General features: G+C 36.8%; 1 protein-coding gene across 23 annotated transcripts in view; it reads right to left on the bottom strand.

The window, feature by feature from the left end:
• shot (dystonin-like protein short stop) overlaps positions 1-16386 on the bottom strand; it is a 644554-nt gene that overhangs the window by 197510 nt on the left and 430658 nt on the right. For all 23 annotated transcript variants that reach the window (XM_089648723.1, XM_089648721.1, XM_089648709.1 and 20 more), the window contains 4 exons: positions 6567-6757; positions 4362-4447; positions 998-1317; positions 565-734 (listed from right to left, as the gene is read on the bottom strand). In XM_089648723.1, the coding sequence (XP_089504849.1) occupies positions 565-734; positions 998-1317; positions 4362-4447; positions 6567-6757 (767 nt within the window). The remainder of the gene's footprint in view (positions 1-564; positions 735-997; positions 1318-4361; positions 4448-6566; positions 6758-16386) is intronic.

A 16386-nucleotide genomic window follows, 5' to 3' on the forward strand; every position in this document is an offset into this window, starting at 1 on the left:
AAGATTCCAAAGACCTCATTGGGTATTGAAATAGTGCCAGAATACAGGACACCAAAGATCGTTTTCAACTAGATGTCAGAGTATAAGTAGTAGAATAGATGGACTGACTGCAAGAAAGAGCAAGAGGGGAAGACCTGAGAACTGGAGTGGAGTGGAATAAGGGCAAATGGAATGGAACAGAACTGAAAGAAAACATTTTTACACAAGACCAAATATCAATCTGGGATGTAACACCACGACTATGATGAAATAATCAAATTGATAGAAAAAACAAAGACAGCAGTTAGTATGTAAAGAAACCAACATCTGAAATAAACTAACCAGGGTTAAGGAATTAAGCCTTCTAAGGTGATGAAGAAAAGAAGGACGCAATGTTGAGGGGTGATTAAAAAAACAAGAAGGACCAGAATAAAAATCTAGTAAAAAAGATAGAAACAAGAACTCAGAAACAGTGAGATGATACTTAAGTGAAAATGGGAAACTCATGACTTTGATACTATTAAGGGTCGGAATTTTGTCATCCCCTATGGGATCTTTCAAGTAGAAGATATTCAAGATTTTTACCTATGCACTTTCTCAGCAAGTCTCTGCAGTTTCTCGAGTCGTCTGATCTCTTCCTGAATGTCTCTTTCCCTTTCCTGATGCGCCATCATCAGGCGGCCCCAGTTTTGCTCCAGGACCTCGGGTCGTAGGTCGGGTTCGATGTCACATTCGCCAACAGACTCGAAATATTTCTGGAAAAGAACACGAACTTATTTGTTTTGCTGAAGTAAAGGTATAAATAAAAGACTAGATAAAAATCTATTTCAGAAAAATAGGGTTCCACAAGGTTCACACTTTGGTCAGTTTTTAATTTCATATGTGCACAAACTAAAAGTAAACTAGGTATGTAAAAAAATGTATTCTATAAAAATCTCTCATAAATAAGGCATATAGTAGGAGGAGAGGTTACAAAGGAGCGCTCAGCGACATGTCCATAACAGGAGTTATAACTTACTTCTAGTTCCCTATACACATGCTGCAACTTCTGTTTCTCCCTCTGCTTGGGCGGAACCTCATCACTCCTGAACCTCTGTGACTCTCCCAGAAGTTTCTTGATTTCAATGAGGGTAGGGGGGAAGGCTCTATCCTGCATCAGGGCAGCCTTCTCCCTGATCCACAGATGCAGAGAGGAAGCCAGCTCTCTGTACTGGCCGGCGCGTTGCTGCGCCTCCATATCGTACAGGGGGTGCATCGCCGGTGGTTCGGGGAACACATCGTACAGAGAGGCGATGTAGGTGATGAGGGACTTCTCATCTGGTTCGTGGGTGTCCACATCTGGAACAAAATTTAAATATGATTACAGAGATGCATTTTTAAATGACTTGGAAGTGTTTACATACCCGTAGTAAGGTTGAAATTGCGTCGCCGGTCACCGCCTGTCTCGAATTGCGCGATAAATCGACAAAAAGCGTATTTTATTTAATTAATTCAATTTTTGTAAATCAGATTATGTCGATCTATATTTGTCCAATAAAAAAATGTTCGGAAGTGAAGAATCCGATAGTTTGATTTATACAGGCCTGATAATTTGTTTTGTTTTTTTTTACTATTGTTGTATAATTTTCTAGATCAGAATTAAGGCCACATTATTATGTTTCGTTTTAAGAATTTTGGACAATTTAAAAATCACGATTTTTAAACAGAAACATTGTCAAAACACCCAATGACAATGGCGAACCTAAATAAGGGGACTGGGTTACTATCAACGAAACATTGTAGACAGCACAGTGGGTCTAAGACCTGAGCAATAGTGGGAGTTATGCGCAACGTCCCTTTATCAAAAATATTAAAAATAATAATAACTTAATAATAACGAAATTAAGTTGTCTTCCGAATCTGCGAGTTTTCAAAAAAGTCTGCTAATACGTTTTGAGGTTAAACGCCACTTACGACCTGTGCTCGAGGAATGAACGACCCGTGAAAGAACCTCCGAATGGCCCATTGTCTTCCGTCACCGGCCTGTGAATTGTACCGGAGACAATGACGCCGACATAGCGACAATGGGCAATTAGGGTCAACCTGTGTCGGAATACAACCTGTTGCAAATTTGCATCAAAGCAACCTGCAACTTGCCCGGTTTTAATTAGTTGAACAGTATGTGTGCATTTACAAAATTGCAGAAAACATATTTTTCTGTAATTTCTCATTGTATGCACAACATTTATCAAATGCAAATGTGTGAGTTTAGAAATATGCTCAAATAGTAACGTAAATAGTATAGTATCACTAGTTCAATAGCTCAAATAGTAACGTAAATAGTATAGTATCACTAGCTCAATAGCTCAAATAGTAACGTAAATAGTATAGTATCACTAGCTCAATAGCTCAAATAGTATAGTAAATAATAGTAACGACACACTACTACTCGGAAAATGTACAAATGTTGGGCACGCGTTTGACGCGTCTCCAGGTAGAGCACCGGTGCTGAAGGGATCATTATCTTTGATAACAGCATCTTCAATTTAAATAGAAATAGAACAAACACAGTATTCCCAAACGATGCTCCAAAAATTCCAACGGTTGGCTAAGATAGTAGAATCTATCAAACGGATTGTCCCTGTATGCACAGTGTCGAAAAGGTTATCGTGCATTTTAAAACGATTTTAGTCGACATAGTTATTTTTTAAAATTTTGACTAAGCCGTCAAATGAGTGGAAAAATATGAAAGCAATCGGCACCCAGGTCAAATAAACGGTAACAGACCTTCACCAACAATGTTGACCAACCCTAAGGCATTATATTTATTTATTTTTATTTATTTATTTATTTATTTAATTCAAAAAACAGTTTTTACATAAAAAGCATACTCTGCACATCTCACTAGGGCATTCCTGTATCAAGATATTACCGTATCAGTTTTTGTGTGATGCATTTTTAATGTCTTAATCAAGATATAACACGTTTTATAATCGAAAACACGATTGCATTGTTCGACTGACCGCATATATTGCAGCATTAGATAGGGGATTGGCGTTACTGACTACAAAACGAAACATGATAGCAGATACCATTCAAAACAATGAAAAATATAGCAGTGCTAAATAAATTATGCAAGTTGAACAATCTCGCCGCAAGATTGAGTGTAAATTTATAAATTATGGTATACTTTTATTCTCACGGCTAACGGTGATTTACATTAGTTAGTTTAGTTAGACTTGGGTGTTGAGTCGTTTTGCGTTTCTGCTTTTTCTTGAGTCATCCATGTAATTAATCTAATGGGGGAAAATTGGCAAAAATTTTGCTGTATCCAACTCAAGTATTAAATAGATTGAAGTAATTAATTATTGTCACTTGCTTAAATGGATTGACCGATCGTTTTTGGAAACAAATTAATCCTAAAACTATTGCCAGAAAACACCGAAAATTGTTGCTTACGGTGCCTCGTCTTTTAAGACAAAGAAATGACTTTCAAGATTTCAATTACGTATATTAGTGAGTACCCTAGTTATCATCGTCCAAATATCTGCCTGATGATGAACACTACAAGCTCGTACGAAACTTTGACTTAAAAGGATGAGGTAGCACACAACATCAAGTACTTTACACAAAATACTAAGGATCAAAAACTCACTTCAAGTCATACAGTGGACACTTTTGCAATCGTTTCTTTTGAACCATCAACAATAAAAATTATCATTATTCCACTTTAACCAGTTGAAACCGTTCCAGTCGAAGTGCGAACTTAAACGTTGATTCGCATTGTTATCTATTTTTTTAAATAAAAGACAAAAGAATGGCGCGACAGATGCTCGCGATTGTGCATCAGGTAATCACACTCGTTTGGGTCTAAATTAAATACGTAATTGCGCCATTATTGTTAAGACATTTGATGCGATTATTGTTATTTCGAAAATAGGTAATGTTAAGAATTATATTATTAAACACCAGGCAACACCGACAGACATGATTATTCTGCCGCCCGCGCCCATAAATCAACTTCTATAGATTGATAACTTCGGGCCTTTTGTATGAAACAAATCTGTCTTTAAAAACCATGGATATGCCAATATATAGACAGTAAAATTCTCATTCGGAGCCTTCTTTATAGTATAACTTTGAAAGTTTATTCCTTAGAGTTTTTCTTTGGTGGATATAGTTAGGCAAACATATGACGTCACAATATTTCGGTTCCAATTTTGGATCGGAGTTATACACCCCTGCCCGCGCCGAGGAAAAAACATTAGTAGACGTTGTTGTTCTTTCTACGAACGACCGGATATTGTTTTCCACGACATTATCTCTAATCGCTGGGGTTTTAATAAAGTTTGCAGCAACACCAAGTGCCCGTGAGCACCTTTTCAGAAAAGTGTAATTCTTACCTTCGGCATCGAGAAGTCGAGTAACGCCATACTCTTTCTCTACCACGTGGAATGCTGTCTCTAATCTCTCTCGCACATGTCGGCCCCTGAGGAAAATAAGATATATTAGTCAAATTGTCCAAAATACATTGAAAAATTGGTCAAAGCTTGGTGGTAAGATACTGATATAATATCTAAAGACACTGGACAAATACACGTTCACATTTGTGTTGGTAATTAATTTGTTGGGCGTTTCTGAAATTGGTCAAAGCTTGGTCGTAAGATACCGGTATAATATCTAAAGACACTGGACTGCAAATACACGTTCACATTTGTGTTGGTAATTAATTTATTGGGCGTTTCTGAAATTGGTCAAAGTTTGGTCGTAAGATACTGATATAATATCTAAAGACACTGGACTGCAAGTACACGTTCACATTTGTGTTGGTTATTAATTTGTTGGGCGTTTCTGAAATTCACGACCATCTTTCGTGATGTTTTTACAATAAGGTATGCACCATCGGAACCGAATAAGACATTAAAAAATAGAAAACGTCAATAATTAATCGCTTATAATCAAATCAACCATCAATTTTACGGTGTTTAGACTCCATTTACAACGCTGCACTGAACAAGAAATGCTGTATTGTTAGCTGGCATGCTGTTTCCAGAATCTCGAGCGAAATGCTGGCATTCTTCGGAAAAAAATTGCCGACTTATGGCTGATTACTGATTAATGTTGTAAGAAACCCCTTGAACTTTGGTTCAAAACAATTCCGGTAAATTGACCTTCAGATTTAGCTGGAAAACATGGATGCCTTGGAATTCTAGTACCATTGATAATTTCAGCTTGTTCATGGACTACTCGACCTGGATATCGAAACGATTGGTCAAATATTGATGAATTTACTCATGGAAGCGAGTTAAGGACACCAAAAGAGAAAGAATTTTAAAACCTTATGGATGTGAAAATGAAAACTGAAAACCCCCTGAAAAAAGATGAATAATATGATAAAATTTCATCACTACCTCATATTTCTACCAAAAATATCATAAATTTTGAAACCATATTTCAGAGCTAAAACGTAGTACGTGTTTCGTTTTGATATTCCGTGTCTTTTCATTTTGTTTAACATTCTCGATAGTTTATCCCACAAATTTGAACCGTTTCACAGCACGTAACATCTGTAAATATAATTTTTTTCGTTTGTTTAGCAAATGTGATTTTAATTATGGTTAAGAACACCGTTGCGCCCACAAAATGCACACAGGTGGGCCCTAAAAGACTTGGCATCGTGTGAATGCGGGGCAGTGCAGACTACCGAGTATGTAGTTTACAAAAAAAATCCCCCCTCCATGCATTTGGGAGGCGGGTTTGGGTACCGCCGCCCCGTGAACCATTATTGGATAACCAACACCCCTACCATAGGTTACCCCAAGTGGTTTACTACGTTCGGTTACTTAACAGAGGTGCCCAGGTGCGTGGATCAGATTTTTCGAGGTCTGGCGGCGAATACGTTTGCCCAATTGCTGCGTGGTGGGTCGGATCGGGAGAGACTGGTTGAGAGAGTACTTTTAACCTCTCCACCGGTCTCTCTTGACCCCAGTGGGAGGGATGGATTCATATGTCCGTCACTCCTGGACACATTGACCCCAGATTCCTACCCACCCCTCATACCTTTTTCCTTTCCAGAACTTCCTTAAATTCCTTTCGCTAAACAGACGCTCCACACCTATGGCATCCCCAAAGATGACATAAGCCCTGAGGCTTTTTTTCGTCAGGGCCTCCTGTATGGAACTGATGTAAAAAAATACAAATTACGCCCAGTTATTGACAAGGACCACGCCATGAACTAAGCTAGCGTAAGAATTTCAACATCCTACTTTGTCGAAATCATGGTGAACAGGGATCTGAATGTCCATATTTGACCTGTACCAAACAATACATGAAGAATAGTGAACAAGGATTGAGACCATTGAGATGTCTATATTTGATCCTTACCACACAATACAAGAAGAATAGTGGACAAGTATCTCAATGTCCAGCTACAGGAAGGACAGTGGACAATGATCGCAATGTCCAGCTTTGACCCTCAGCATGCAATAAATAAGAATAATGGACAAGGATCTCAATGTCCAGCTTAATACAAGAAGGACAGTGGACAAGGATCAGATTGTGTCCAGCTTTGACCCTTAACACACAATAGAGTGATAATAGGTATTTACCTGATATTACGCCAGTCAATCAGGTCCGGTCTGTTGCGATGGATGAGGGCGTTGAAGGCCATGCCGTCTCTCCAGGAGGAGGTGAAGTCGCTGACCCTCACTCCGGGGTACATGGCCGTGGATCTCTTGGCCCATCTCAGCAGCGCTTCGCGGGCAGTCACGTTTGTCTCTTGGCCTACGATGTCTGAGATCTGTGGAAGAGAAGATAATGGGATTATTAGAGATGCTATCTTAGAAAAACAGTAAATACAATAGGTAGTCGAAAATTGTTGACTTATAGTATTAATGGATGAATTTGGAATTCCAATAATGTCCTTTATTGTGAACGCAACACAGAAGAACAGAACCACAATATATACATGCATCTCATCTGTTTATCAATGGTCTACCTACAAGCAAATATTTATGTATCAACATGTTTGTTTTTTCATATATCATTTCGTTAACTTGGTAGGCAAACTTTTCTTGCTTAACAACGACCTAAAGAAAACTGTTGGCTTCGATTGGGTGGGTGAGGGACGTCAAAAATGGGCAAAATTGAGACATTTTAGATAAGCATTTTATGTCCAAAGCCGGACACCAGAAGGCTTGTGAAAAATAAAAATGAGAACTTTAGTTGAGGTACACACAACTCCGTCTCCAGATTAAAACATCGTCTCATACAGACACACTTCTAATATACCCAATATATACTCCTAACATCATGCCACTGTATGATTCACAAGAGGCGCAACTTCCTATTCTATTTAGTTACGCGTCAAATATTCTTCATTTAAAAAAACTATAAATAATTCGCACCTTTTTCAATAAAAACACTAATTCATCTCGTCAATTACGTCTAGTCGGATGCTAGGTCAAGAGAAGTTTTTTGTGTGGCCAGATTGTCAGGTTTTGAGTCGTTTTTCAAGCTCGTTCTACTGTTACTCATTACTCTTATTACAAGAATCTTAAAGTATGCTGCTTTTTTGCAAGTTTTTCTGTTATTAGATAAGCGTGACACGTTTGCTTCGCAGCATTCATAGATCGGGTTCCCAACGGAAGTAGAGTGGAGATAGATCATTCGAGATCCATAATTAATAAATGTGCAGGAAAATAATGAATTCACATCGTTCAAGAGCTTTTACTATAGATACCACACAACAGATTTCCGGCCACATAATTGCGAAGTTTTCAAAAGTGATCGGCCGGAAGAAATATGTCCAGTTTTCCATTAAAATATGCAACAGCTTTGTCTCGAGATTGTTGCATACAAAAACAACAGAAATCTGCAACAATCTCGTCGATAATTGCAGGCCTCGAGTCTTGGAAGCGTAAATTATGAACAGGCCGCTGACAATATTTACATTTGGCTAACTGTACACTGAACACTGTTAGAGTACTGTCAATTGGCAGACTTGCACCAAGGAGATAGGACGAGATTAATCAGTGTCAAACGTTAACCGCTATTCGTGAGGTATTTTGCATTCGACGCGTTGGCTGACCGGCGTACACCGAAGAAATTTGTCACACGAAACATGTTAAAAAATTGCCTCAATTGACCCCAAAACGATCAGTGAGTCCAGAATGGAATGAAATTTTGGTAATGCACTCAAAATGGTAGTCCAAAATATAGAATAATTCGTCATGATACTTTGGCGTTTTGACTATGGGTCCGATTCGAAAAAAGAATAAAATAAGTTTCGTACGAAAAATGATGATCTGAATAAGATTCAAAGAAAAAAAACATTCGAAATTGAAAAAAAAAAACAAATGCATTTCTTAGGCAAGAAGGTAAGGTTATGTCTCATATTATCTCTAAAGCTATGGATCACATCGAGTTGGATCGTGTATAATCGTGAGCAAATGTTAAAAAACAGTATTTTAACAAATTACTGTTTGTTTTACGTGTTATTATGAAGAAACCTTTCAGATATTCGAGCGACGCTCTCTACAAGGAATTTAATATACTAGAAGTCCGACAGTGCTATATAAAAAAATAGTAATCCATGTTCATAAAAATAAAAATAAAATGAAAACAGCCGAACACAAACATTAAACCAGAAGTAAGGGAAGAAATGACATTTTTCCGTTCCCACAAGCAACAGTTCGGCTTATCAAAAAATATTCTCATGTCTCGGTCCTAAAATATATAATAAAATCCTCTCTCAGCTGAAACTGTGTGAATTGTCATGATAATTATTTATCACGAACGCCTTTTATGTATCTTTTTTATGCATCTTTTATATATCTTCGTTTTAACATACTTATTTTATCTAGTCTTAAATCCTGTATTCGTCTAGGATAACTTGAAACCTGTAAATTTGACTGTCCTAAAACGAGAATCCTTCCTAGTTGGACAGTCAAAAGCATAAAATGTAATCAATATTATTAAAAAAAAATGTTTGTGTAGGATTCGATTTTACCTTTGATTTTTATTAACTTAGCAATAATTTGAGAATCATTTGAAATATCACTGGGCATGGGTACCTATACCTCTCCCTTTGATTTGCATCTCTGTCTTTTCGAATTCTGCTTGTTCCGGCTTCGTGTCTTGCATCGTATAATCAGAGACTCTCTGTTATAAATGTTTTAAGCATTTAGTAAGACTACGATAAATTCTACACCTTACTTCGTGGAAAATTTCAATATCGTTTGAATGGATCTGGTAATTGTTCATTCCTCGATTCTTCTGCAACATTCCTCATCCCGTGTCCACTGGCTGTGACGGAGAGCAATTAAACAACATGAATCTACCTATGTACCTAAAATTCTCACTGCTTCATATCTACGTAAAATAAGAGAATTCAGCGGGAAACCCAAGAACACGGACAATAAACTATTTGATATTATGATAAAGGATTCTCAGACCTTGTTATGTTGTTTGACTTTTGAATACATTGCACATAAGCAACATAACGCATTACCTAGTAATCTAAAACTTCCGGCAACGAACAAAAAAACATTGGCAAAAGCTCTTAAAAGCTATTTCCTCAGCAGTTTTATTAATGACTGACACATTCTTTCTTTGGAACTCCAAAATAACTTCTACGTTTATTTATTTTAATGTATCTATATTGTCTTGTCTGTAATATAATGTTGTCTTTCCCGAAATGAGTTTACTCACTGGGAATAATACATTATTACTTTTTATTTTGTAATAAATAAAAATGTATTGAACTGAGTTGCACTTCTTATCCTTGATGCAACGTTTTGGATAACCTCGCAGTGTTTATCGCCAGATCGGATGGGAGATTCACCATCAAGAAGGCGGAGGAAGCGCAACACGGTCATTATCCCAAAAGTAATAAACAACGAAATATAAGTAATGTATGCAAGATTTTTTCCCGAAGAAACTAAAGAAAATAAAGAGAAGATTGCATTAGACATTCGAAGGTAGCACTTATATGGAATGCCATGCTAATCGAAATTAAATGACGGCCACTTGTTCGATGGCCGTTTTTACAGCATTTACAAAGACAGCATAATTTCCGCCATGATCTACAGAGTAGAATTATCCAGCCGCCAAAATATTAGACAAGTTACCAAATTGTTGCGTACAAATATTTCAATCCAACTACATTTGCAGTTCGATATGATTGAAGATTTTCACGACCAAAAGTACTATTGCGATTTATTTTTGGGGTATTATGACGTATTGTGCTTCCCGTTCTTTAGACAACGTTTCGGACAGCGTTACAGTGACCATAATCAGGGCAGGTTTGTAGATTGTAGTGCTGTCCAAAACGTTGGCTGAATAAGGGGGAAGCCCAATACGGAAAAATACGTCAAATATAAAACACAATAATACATTTGCAGTTATTATTCCTTAGATTTTTATGAACACGATGTATATGACCGAACGGAGGCTGACTTGGCATTGCCTCTGGGCCCTACCCAAGCGTTGTGAATTCAACTCCTCCATCACAACACAAACAACATTTTCCGCTTACTCTGGTTGTGGTAAATTTTAAAATTATTGTCAGGTTATTCGTAACCCGGGATTGTTTGTCTTCCTTTAAAAAAATAGATTCAATACACGATGTTTATATACGCAAACTCTGCACAAGTCAGGCAAATAATAATTCGGTAGACAATAGACAAGTCAGCAATGCGGAGAACAGAAATGCAAGACATATGACCCCAGGACCTTTAGCTACCCAAATAGACCAGCGCTCCGCCGTCTTCAGAATGCTCTGTGAGGGCAAAAGGAGAACTGCACCGGCTATTATCATCACTGGCAAGTGTCCGACTAGAGATAGAGATAGATATGGAAGCGCATAATCCAGCATCCGAGACGCGCTCGCGCTAATCTCCGTGACTGATGTAAATAGATGGAGATTGGAGAAGGGCTGCTGGAGACACAGCATGATCGCTACTGAATTGAAAGTCTACAAAATAATAATAGCGATTTTAGTGCATTATAATAATATTTTGCTTATTGAAGACAATATTAGCGATTTCTGAACGAAAATCTGAAAAAGAAAAATCAGAAAAGGATACGGTCACATCTAGGACTCGAACCCAGGACCCTTGTCTTTCCGGGACACCGCTCTACCATCCTGGGTTCGAGTCCTAGATGTGACCGTATCCTTTTCTGATTTTTCTGTTTCAGATTTTCGTTTAGAAATCCCTAATATTGTCTTCAATAATTAAATATTACAATTTGAGGTTTTACTCAATAAAGTTATTCCGAAAAATAAATAATATTTTGCTGTTAAAATTTATGGAATCGGAATTCTTATTATTTTATCGTAACAAGAAGATGCATATTCTGAAGATACATCAAATTTGGGAGAGGTAACGTGATTTTAGCTGATCTTGTCTCGAAGTTCTCTAAAACCGGCAAAACGCATTTTTTATTTTATTTTTGAATTCGACCGTTAAATCGACCGAAAACTGCTAGATTTCAAATGATTTGTTTTACTAAGTTAATGAAAAGGTTATTATGTTTTTAATGATAAACTAATGTAAAATAAAGAAAAAATATAATATGCAGTAATTGTCAATTGAAGTACTTGTACATATTGAATTATTTGGCGGGTTGGGAATAAGCCGACGTAGCTCAGTGGTCCAGAGCACCTGACCGGACATCAGAAGGTGCAGGTTCAATTCCCGTCGGCGGCATTTATTATTATTACTAGGGAGATATTTTCAATTTGTATGGATATTTCAGTGCGAGTAATTAATGCTAAATGTAATGAAAAGATAATAATATTAAAAAAATAAGTAACTTTAAAAAAATTGAATATTCCTCCCCATGGACTGGAGTCAACAGCGCTTACAACTGAGCCAAATCCCGATCGGATGGGACCGATATTTATTTCGTATATTAACTGCCTAAATTTCAGAAAAATGCTTATATGTCCGCGTGTGTACGCATGATGGCCACCAATGATAGAAGGCATTATTATCGACAACCAGTCTATCGGCCGAGTTTCGGCTAGATCAGATGTCGGGAAGTGAGTTAATCTCCACAACTTTTGCATTGATTCACGAAAACAAAATTGAAATAAAAATAGATGTACTAAGCCAATATGAGTACCATGAAATGAATCCATAATTATTCTAGAAATCAGTTTTACTCAAGTTCTAGAAAAAAACAATCGCTTCAACTAAAGTTACCTAAATAATAGTAAAAACCGTTTCAAGCATTGTTTCGATACCTAACAGTAAACAGTGGCCTTGATCAACTACGAAAACTATGAAAATATGCACATTCATACAACAACATTATGATGTATGGTAATAAGTAGAATATTTAAGCAATAGATGGCGCTAGTCACAAAGCTTACTCCAGAGTCCGTCAGATGTCGGTAGAGTGTAACAGATGCTTGTGAGGTTATAGTGAAAGGGAACAAGCTTCTCGAACCAGAGAATTACCAACCCTCGGGTAATGAACAGTGTAGCTAAATCCAGACCTATTATTTATAACGTAAATAAACACAATTATAAGTAGAACCTTTTACTTTTTCAAAGAGTTCCCAACCCTTAAATCTGCAAAGTAAGACAGATATAACAAACATACTAATTAATGCCCTTCCTATTGAAATTAAAAACACCATGGATATAGAAAAGTTTAAAAAAGACATCAAATTATGGCTAACTAAACATGAAGATGAGGAAATCATTTAATTTATGAAGTAACAGCAACGCAACCTACAGACAACAAACATAAATACTTTTGGCTTAATTTATTTTATATTTTGTGGGAACCAACAAATTAGAAGATGAGGAAATCATGATCAACACACATACAACAACCTACAGTCCGCCTGGGAACAGGAATACCTAGTGAGGAGGACTGAGAACAAACTAACTAACTAACTAACTAACTAACCATCACGCCGTTTCCCCGCAGGGGTAGGCAGAGAGGACGGACCGCCAAACAACTCGGTCTTGGCACACACTCCTTGCCTCATTCACATTCATACATCGTCTCATACATACTCTTCTATTATTCTGACTCTTGACATGGCCAGACTCGAGTATCTGATTCACTTGATCGTGCCATGTCTTCCCCGACTTCTGCTACCATTCACATTTGCATCATATATCCTCCTTACACTCCTATCTTCGCTCATTCGCTCTACATGCCCAAACCATCTAAGCGTCCCTTTCTTAATCTTACTCATTACGCTTACATCACTTTATATCTTTATGTTACTTAATATTGTATCTTTTTTACTTTACTTTGTATTGCCGTTAAATAAATAAAAAAAATATATATATATATATATCTGATGACGTCGTCCGATACACTTTCTTAACCTTCGTGTTTATTAGCATTAATTATAAGTAAAAAGTTAAAGAATTTCTGTTCAATTTTTACATCATGCTCCAGAAATAGACCATTGAGATAAGCGAATCGGAGGTCATGGCGTCATCTCAGGTAGGTATTGTAATTATTGTTACGGGTTTAGCGAACTGCCTCAAATAACTTGGAGAATCACGATCAACTCCTGATTAGCCGCAGGCCACGAACCGTTCTCGCTAACTAAAACACTGAAGAATGGAAATGCCGAAACTCGAACGGTTCAACAAACAACAAAATATAACAACGTCATCGGCTAAAAAAAATCAGAATGTCAGAGAATAGATGGCACGCCTCTGATATTTATATTATAAATAAGGAAATAAGTACAATATTTTGAAACTTATGTAGCAGATAACCTCTAATTTAAAAAAAAAAAAACATCGAAAATGTAGTTATTTTTTTTTGGTAATTCGTAAAGTTCTGAATAAATAAATCAATTTTCACGTGACGGGACTATCAAAATCTTAAGAGGAAGCTACAAGCCAAAAATGTGTATACCTTATATCGTAGGTAATAGGCATAAAAATCGCTTGACAAACGGAGTCTAGAAACGTTCGATTTCGAGCAAAAAACTGGTTTTTACTTATTTTGTAAATAATTTTATAAGAAAGCAAAAAATTTAATCAAGTGAAACTATCACAGATAATCTTAGCTATAATACTGTATTTTTTTAAAGTTGTTTCCTTTATGCGTTCATACATTTCTATAATATATTTTTTGTAGTAGTTTGCATTTATATTTTTTATTGAGTAATTCATTTTTTTATTTGTATTCTACTCAAGCGAAACGATAGGAAAACCTTCAATTTATCTAAAGCATATTTTTTGGTTTTCATAATGTACACCAATTCGTTATAAAGATTAATCAAAATAGTGATTTGACTTTAAGCTTCGCCTTAAAGCGTTTCAAACATACTAACTTCGGTCGTGTATCTGTCCTGCGAATCTCTTTTTTTTATATTAACTCCAAACAGGAGGCCCTGAAGAAAATAATTTCCCTCAGGGCTTATGTCATCTTTGGGGATGCTGTGTGGAGGGTCTTATTGTGGAGAGGAAGGAGTGAATATGGGTCTTGAAGAGTCCCATGTTGTAGGAGGGAGGAAACACAGAGGCCGGCAGTTCGTTCCACAGCCGAGCTGTTGAACTTAAGAACGAAACGTAGAAGCGACCCGTTCTCATGTGACAAATGTCAACCGTGTACAAATGTTGGGCGCGCGTTTGGCGTGTATCCAGACTACGCACCGGTGCCGAGGGGATCAATGACGCTAGTTCCTCAGAGCATCTTCCATTGTAATACCGATAGAACAAGGACAGCATACCTACCTGACGCCTGTGCTCTAAAGATTGCAGTCCGTTTGTTAAGATTGGGGAATCTATCAAACGGACCGCCCGTTTTTGCACAGAGTCAAGGGTTTTTTTCAGGTATTTAGGGGCTCCGGACCAGAGATGGCTGCCAAATCGACAGTAGGGCGCACTTGCGATTTGGTTTTGAACTCTGGTTCAATGAACTCAAATTTGCTTTGAATTTAAGTGTCATTTTCAAAATTGGAACTCAATGTGTGAATGATTCAGATAAGTGATAAAGTAGGTACATACCTACAATATATTAACAGAATTATTAAAATATTTTCTTTTTGAAAATTGTAATTATAATATCTCGTGATTTTTCGAGTAAAATTAAGTTATGGTAGTTTCGGGAAATCTGGGAAACAACGCAGTAAAATATTTTTTCAAATCCTAATTTAATTTCATGAAAAGTGCTTTGTTTATCGCTAGTTTAATTTTTTTCACAATATTTTTTCCTTAAATATAAAGAATAGGAAAACCGTTCGTTTGAACATAATATTATCAATATTTCTTTTCCGGGTAAGGCTCCATATTGCTTCACAATGATTGCGCTGAGAAAAACGCAAGAATAAGCAATAGATCGATGCCACCTGATACTGTATGTCGATAAACTGTATTGGGTATTGGGTCAATGTTGCTCGATCATTCCAGCCTGAAAATAAACACGTGGCACGATCGTTTTATCGCCATGTGTCAGACACTATGTCACTCTCGGGCTTTGCAAGTATTTACGAGTGTTTGAACAATAGGCAATATCTTTCAGGATGACAGAGATCATTGTTTGATAGGCCAGGTGTAGGTTTAACGTGACGAACAAATCTAAATATTGAGACTTGCATTATCAGGCATTTATTGAAAATGGATTCCCGTGACTTATCCAGGCGCATAAATATGTACGAGTCTAGACGTTTTCACAGCCCGATACGTCTAAAAATATGCAAATGCATACCAAACAAAGCATCACCAAGCCTGGTTCAATCACAATAGAATGGCTAAATATGGATTTTTTGTCATTTTGCCCACGTTATAAAAGCAGTCAAGTATTATTATCATTGAATACGGGAAATAAATAAGGTACGTCCTTTGAAATCCTTTCAGGTGTTAAGTTAACACTAAATAAAATAAGATGGAAGCCTCGCCAACGTGTTCTTACGATGTAAATGATAATAGTGAAATGCGTGGTTGTATAGTATATATAATCATTAATGCGTAAAAGTTTTGTGTCTCGGCCATTTGCGGAAAAAAAACTTATTCTGGATACTGGAAAACCTACTCCAATCCTGAACATAACTTCAAGAAATAAATCGTTTCTATGACATTTTAAAAATTCAGTTTACTCTCGAATTTCTTGGATTTGTGGATGTGCTAAATTCTCAAAATTATTTTGCTGGCCGTGTGTTATATTTTGTAATGAAAACAATACAAACGTGTGGAATAAGCACGGATTTAACAACCGTGTCATCGACGACTTCGTGAAGAAGAAGCGTCGAATCGACCTCAGGTTTAATGAAAACTCAGGTAGGTATGTCGTGGTTTTATTATTCCTTTATACGAATAACACATTTAAGATATTTTGTATCTGTAATTATTGAGTTATGGAGCTTAATGGATTTATGGAGATAATTTTAGACTTAATTGTATCTTGTTCGTGGACTATCGTCTAGATGTGCATGTTTGATAT

This window comes from Hesperophylax consimilis, chromosome 28 (genome assembly GCF_061612785.1).
Source record: "Hesperophylax consimilis isolate HC1 chromosome 28, BYU_Hcon_1.0, whole genome shotgun sequence".
Classification (NCBI taxonomy): Eukaryota; Metazoa; Arthropoda; class Insecta; order Trichoptera; family Limnephilidae; genus Hesperophylax; species Hesperophylax consimilis.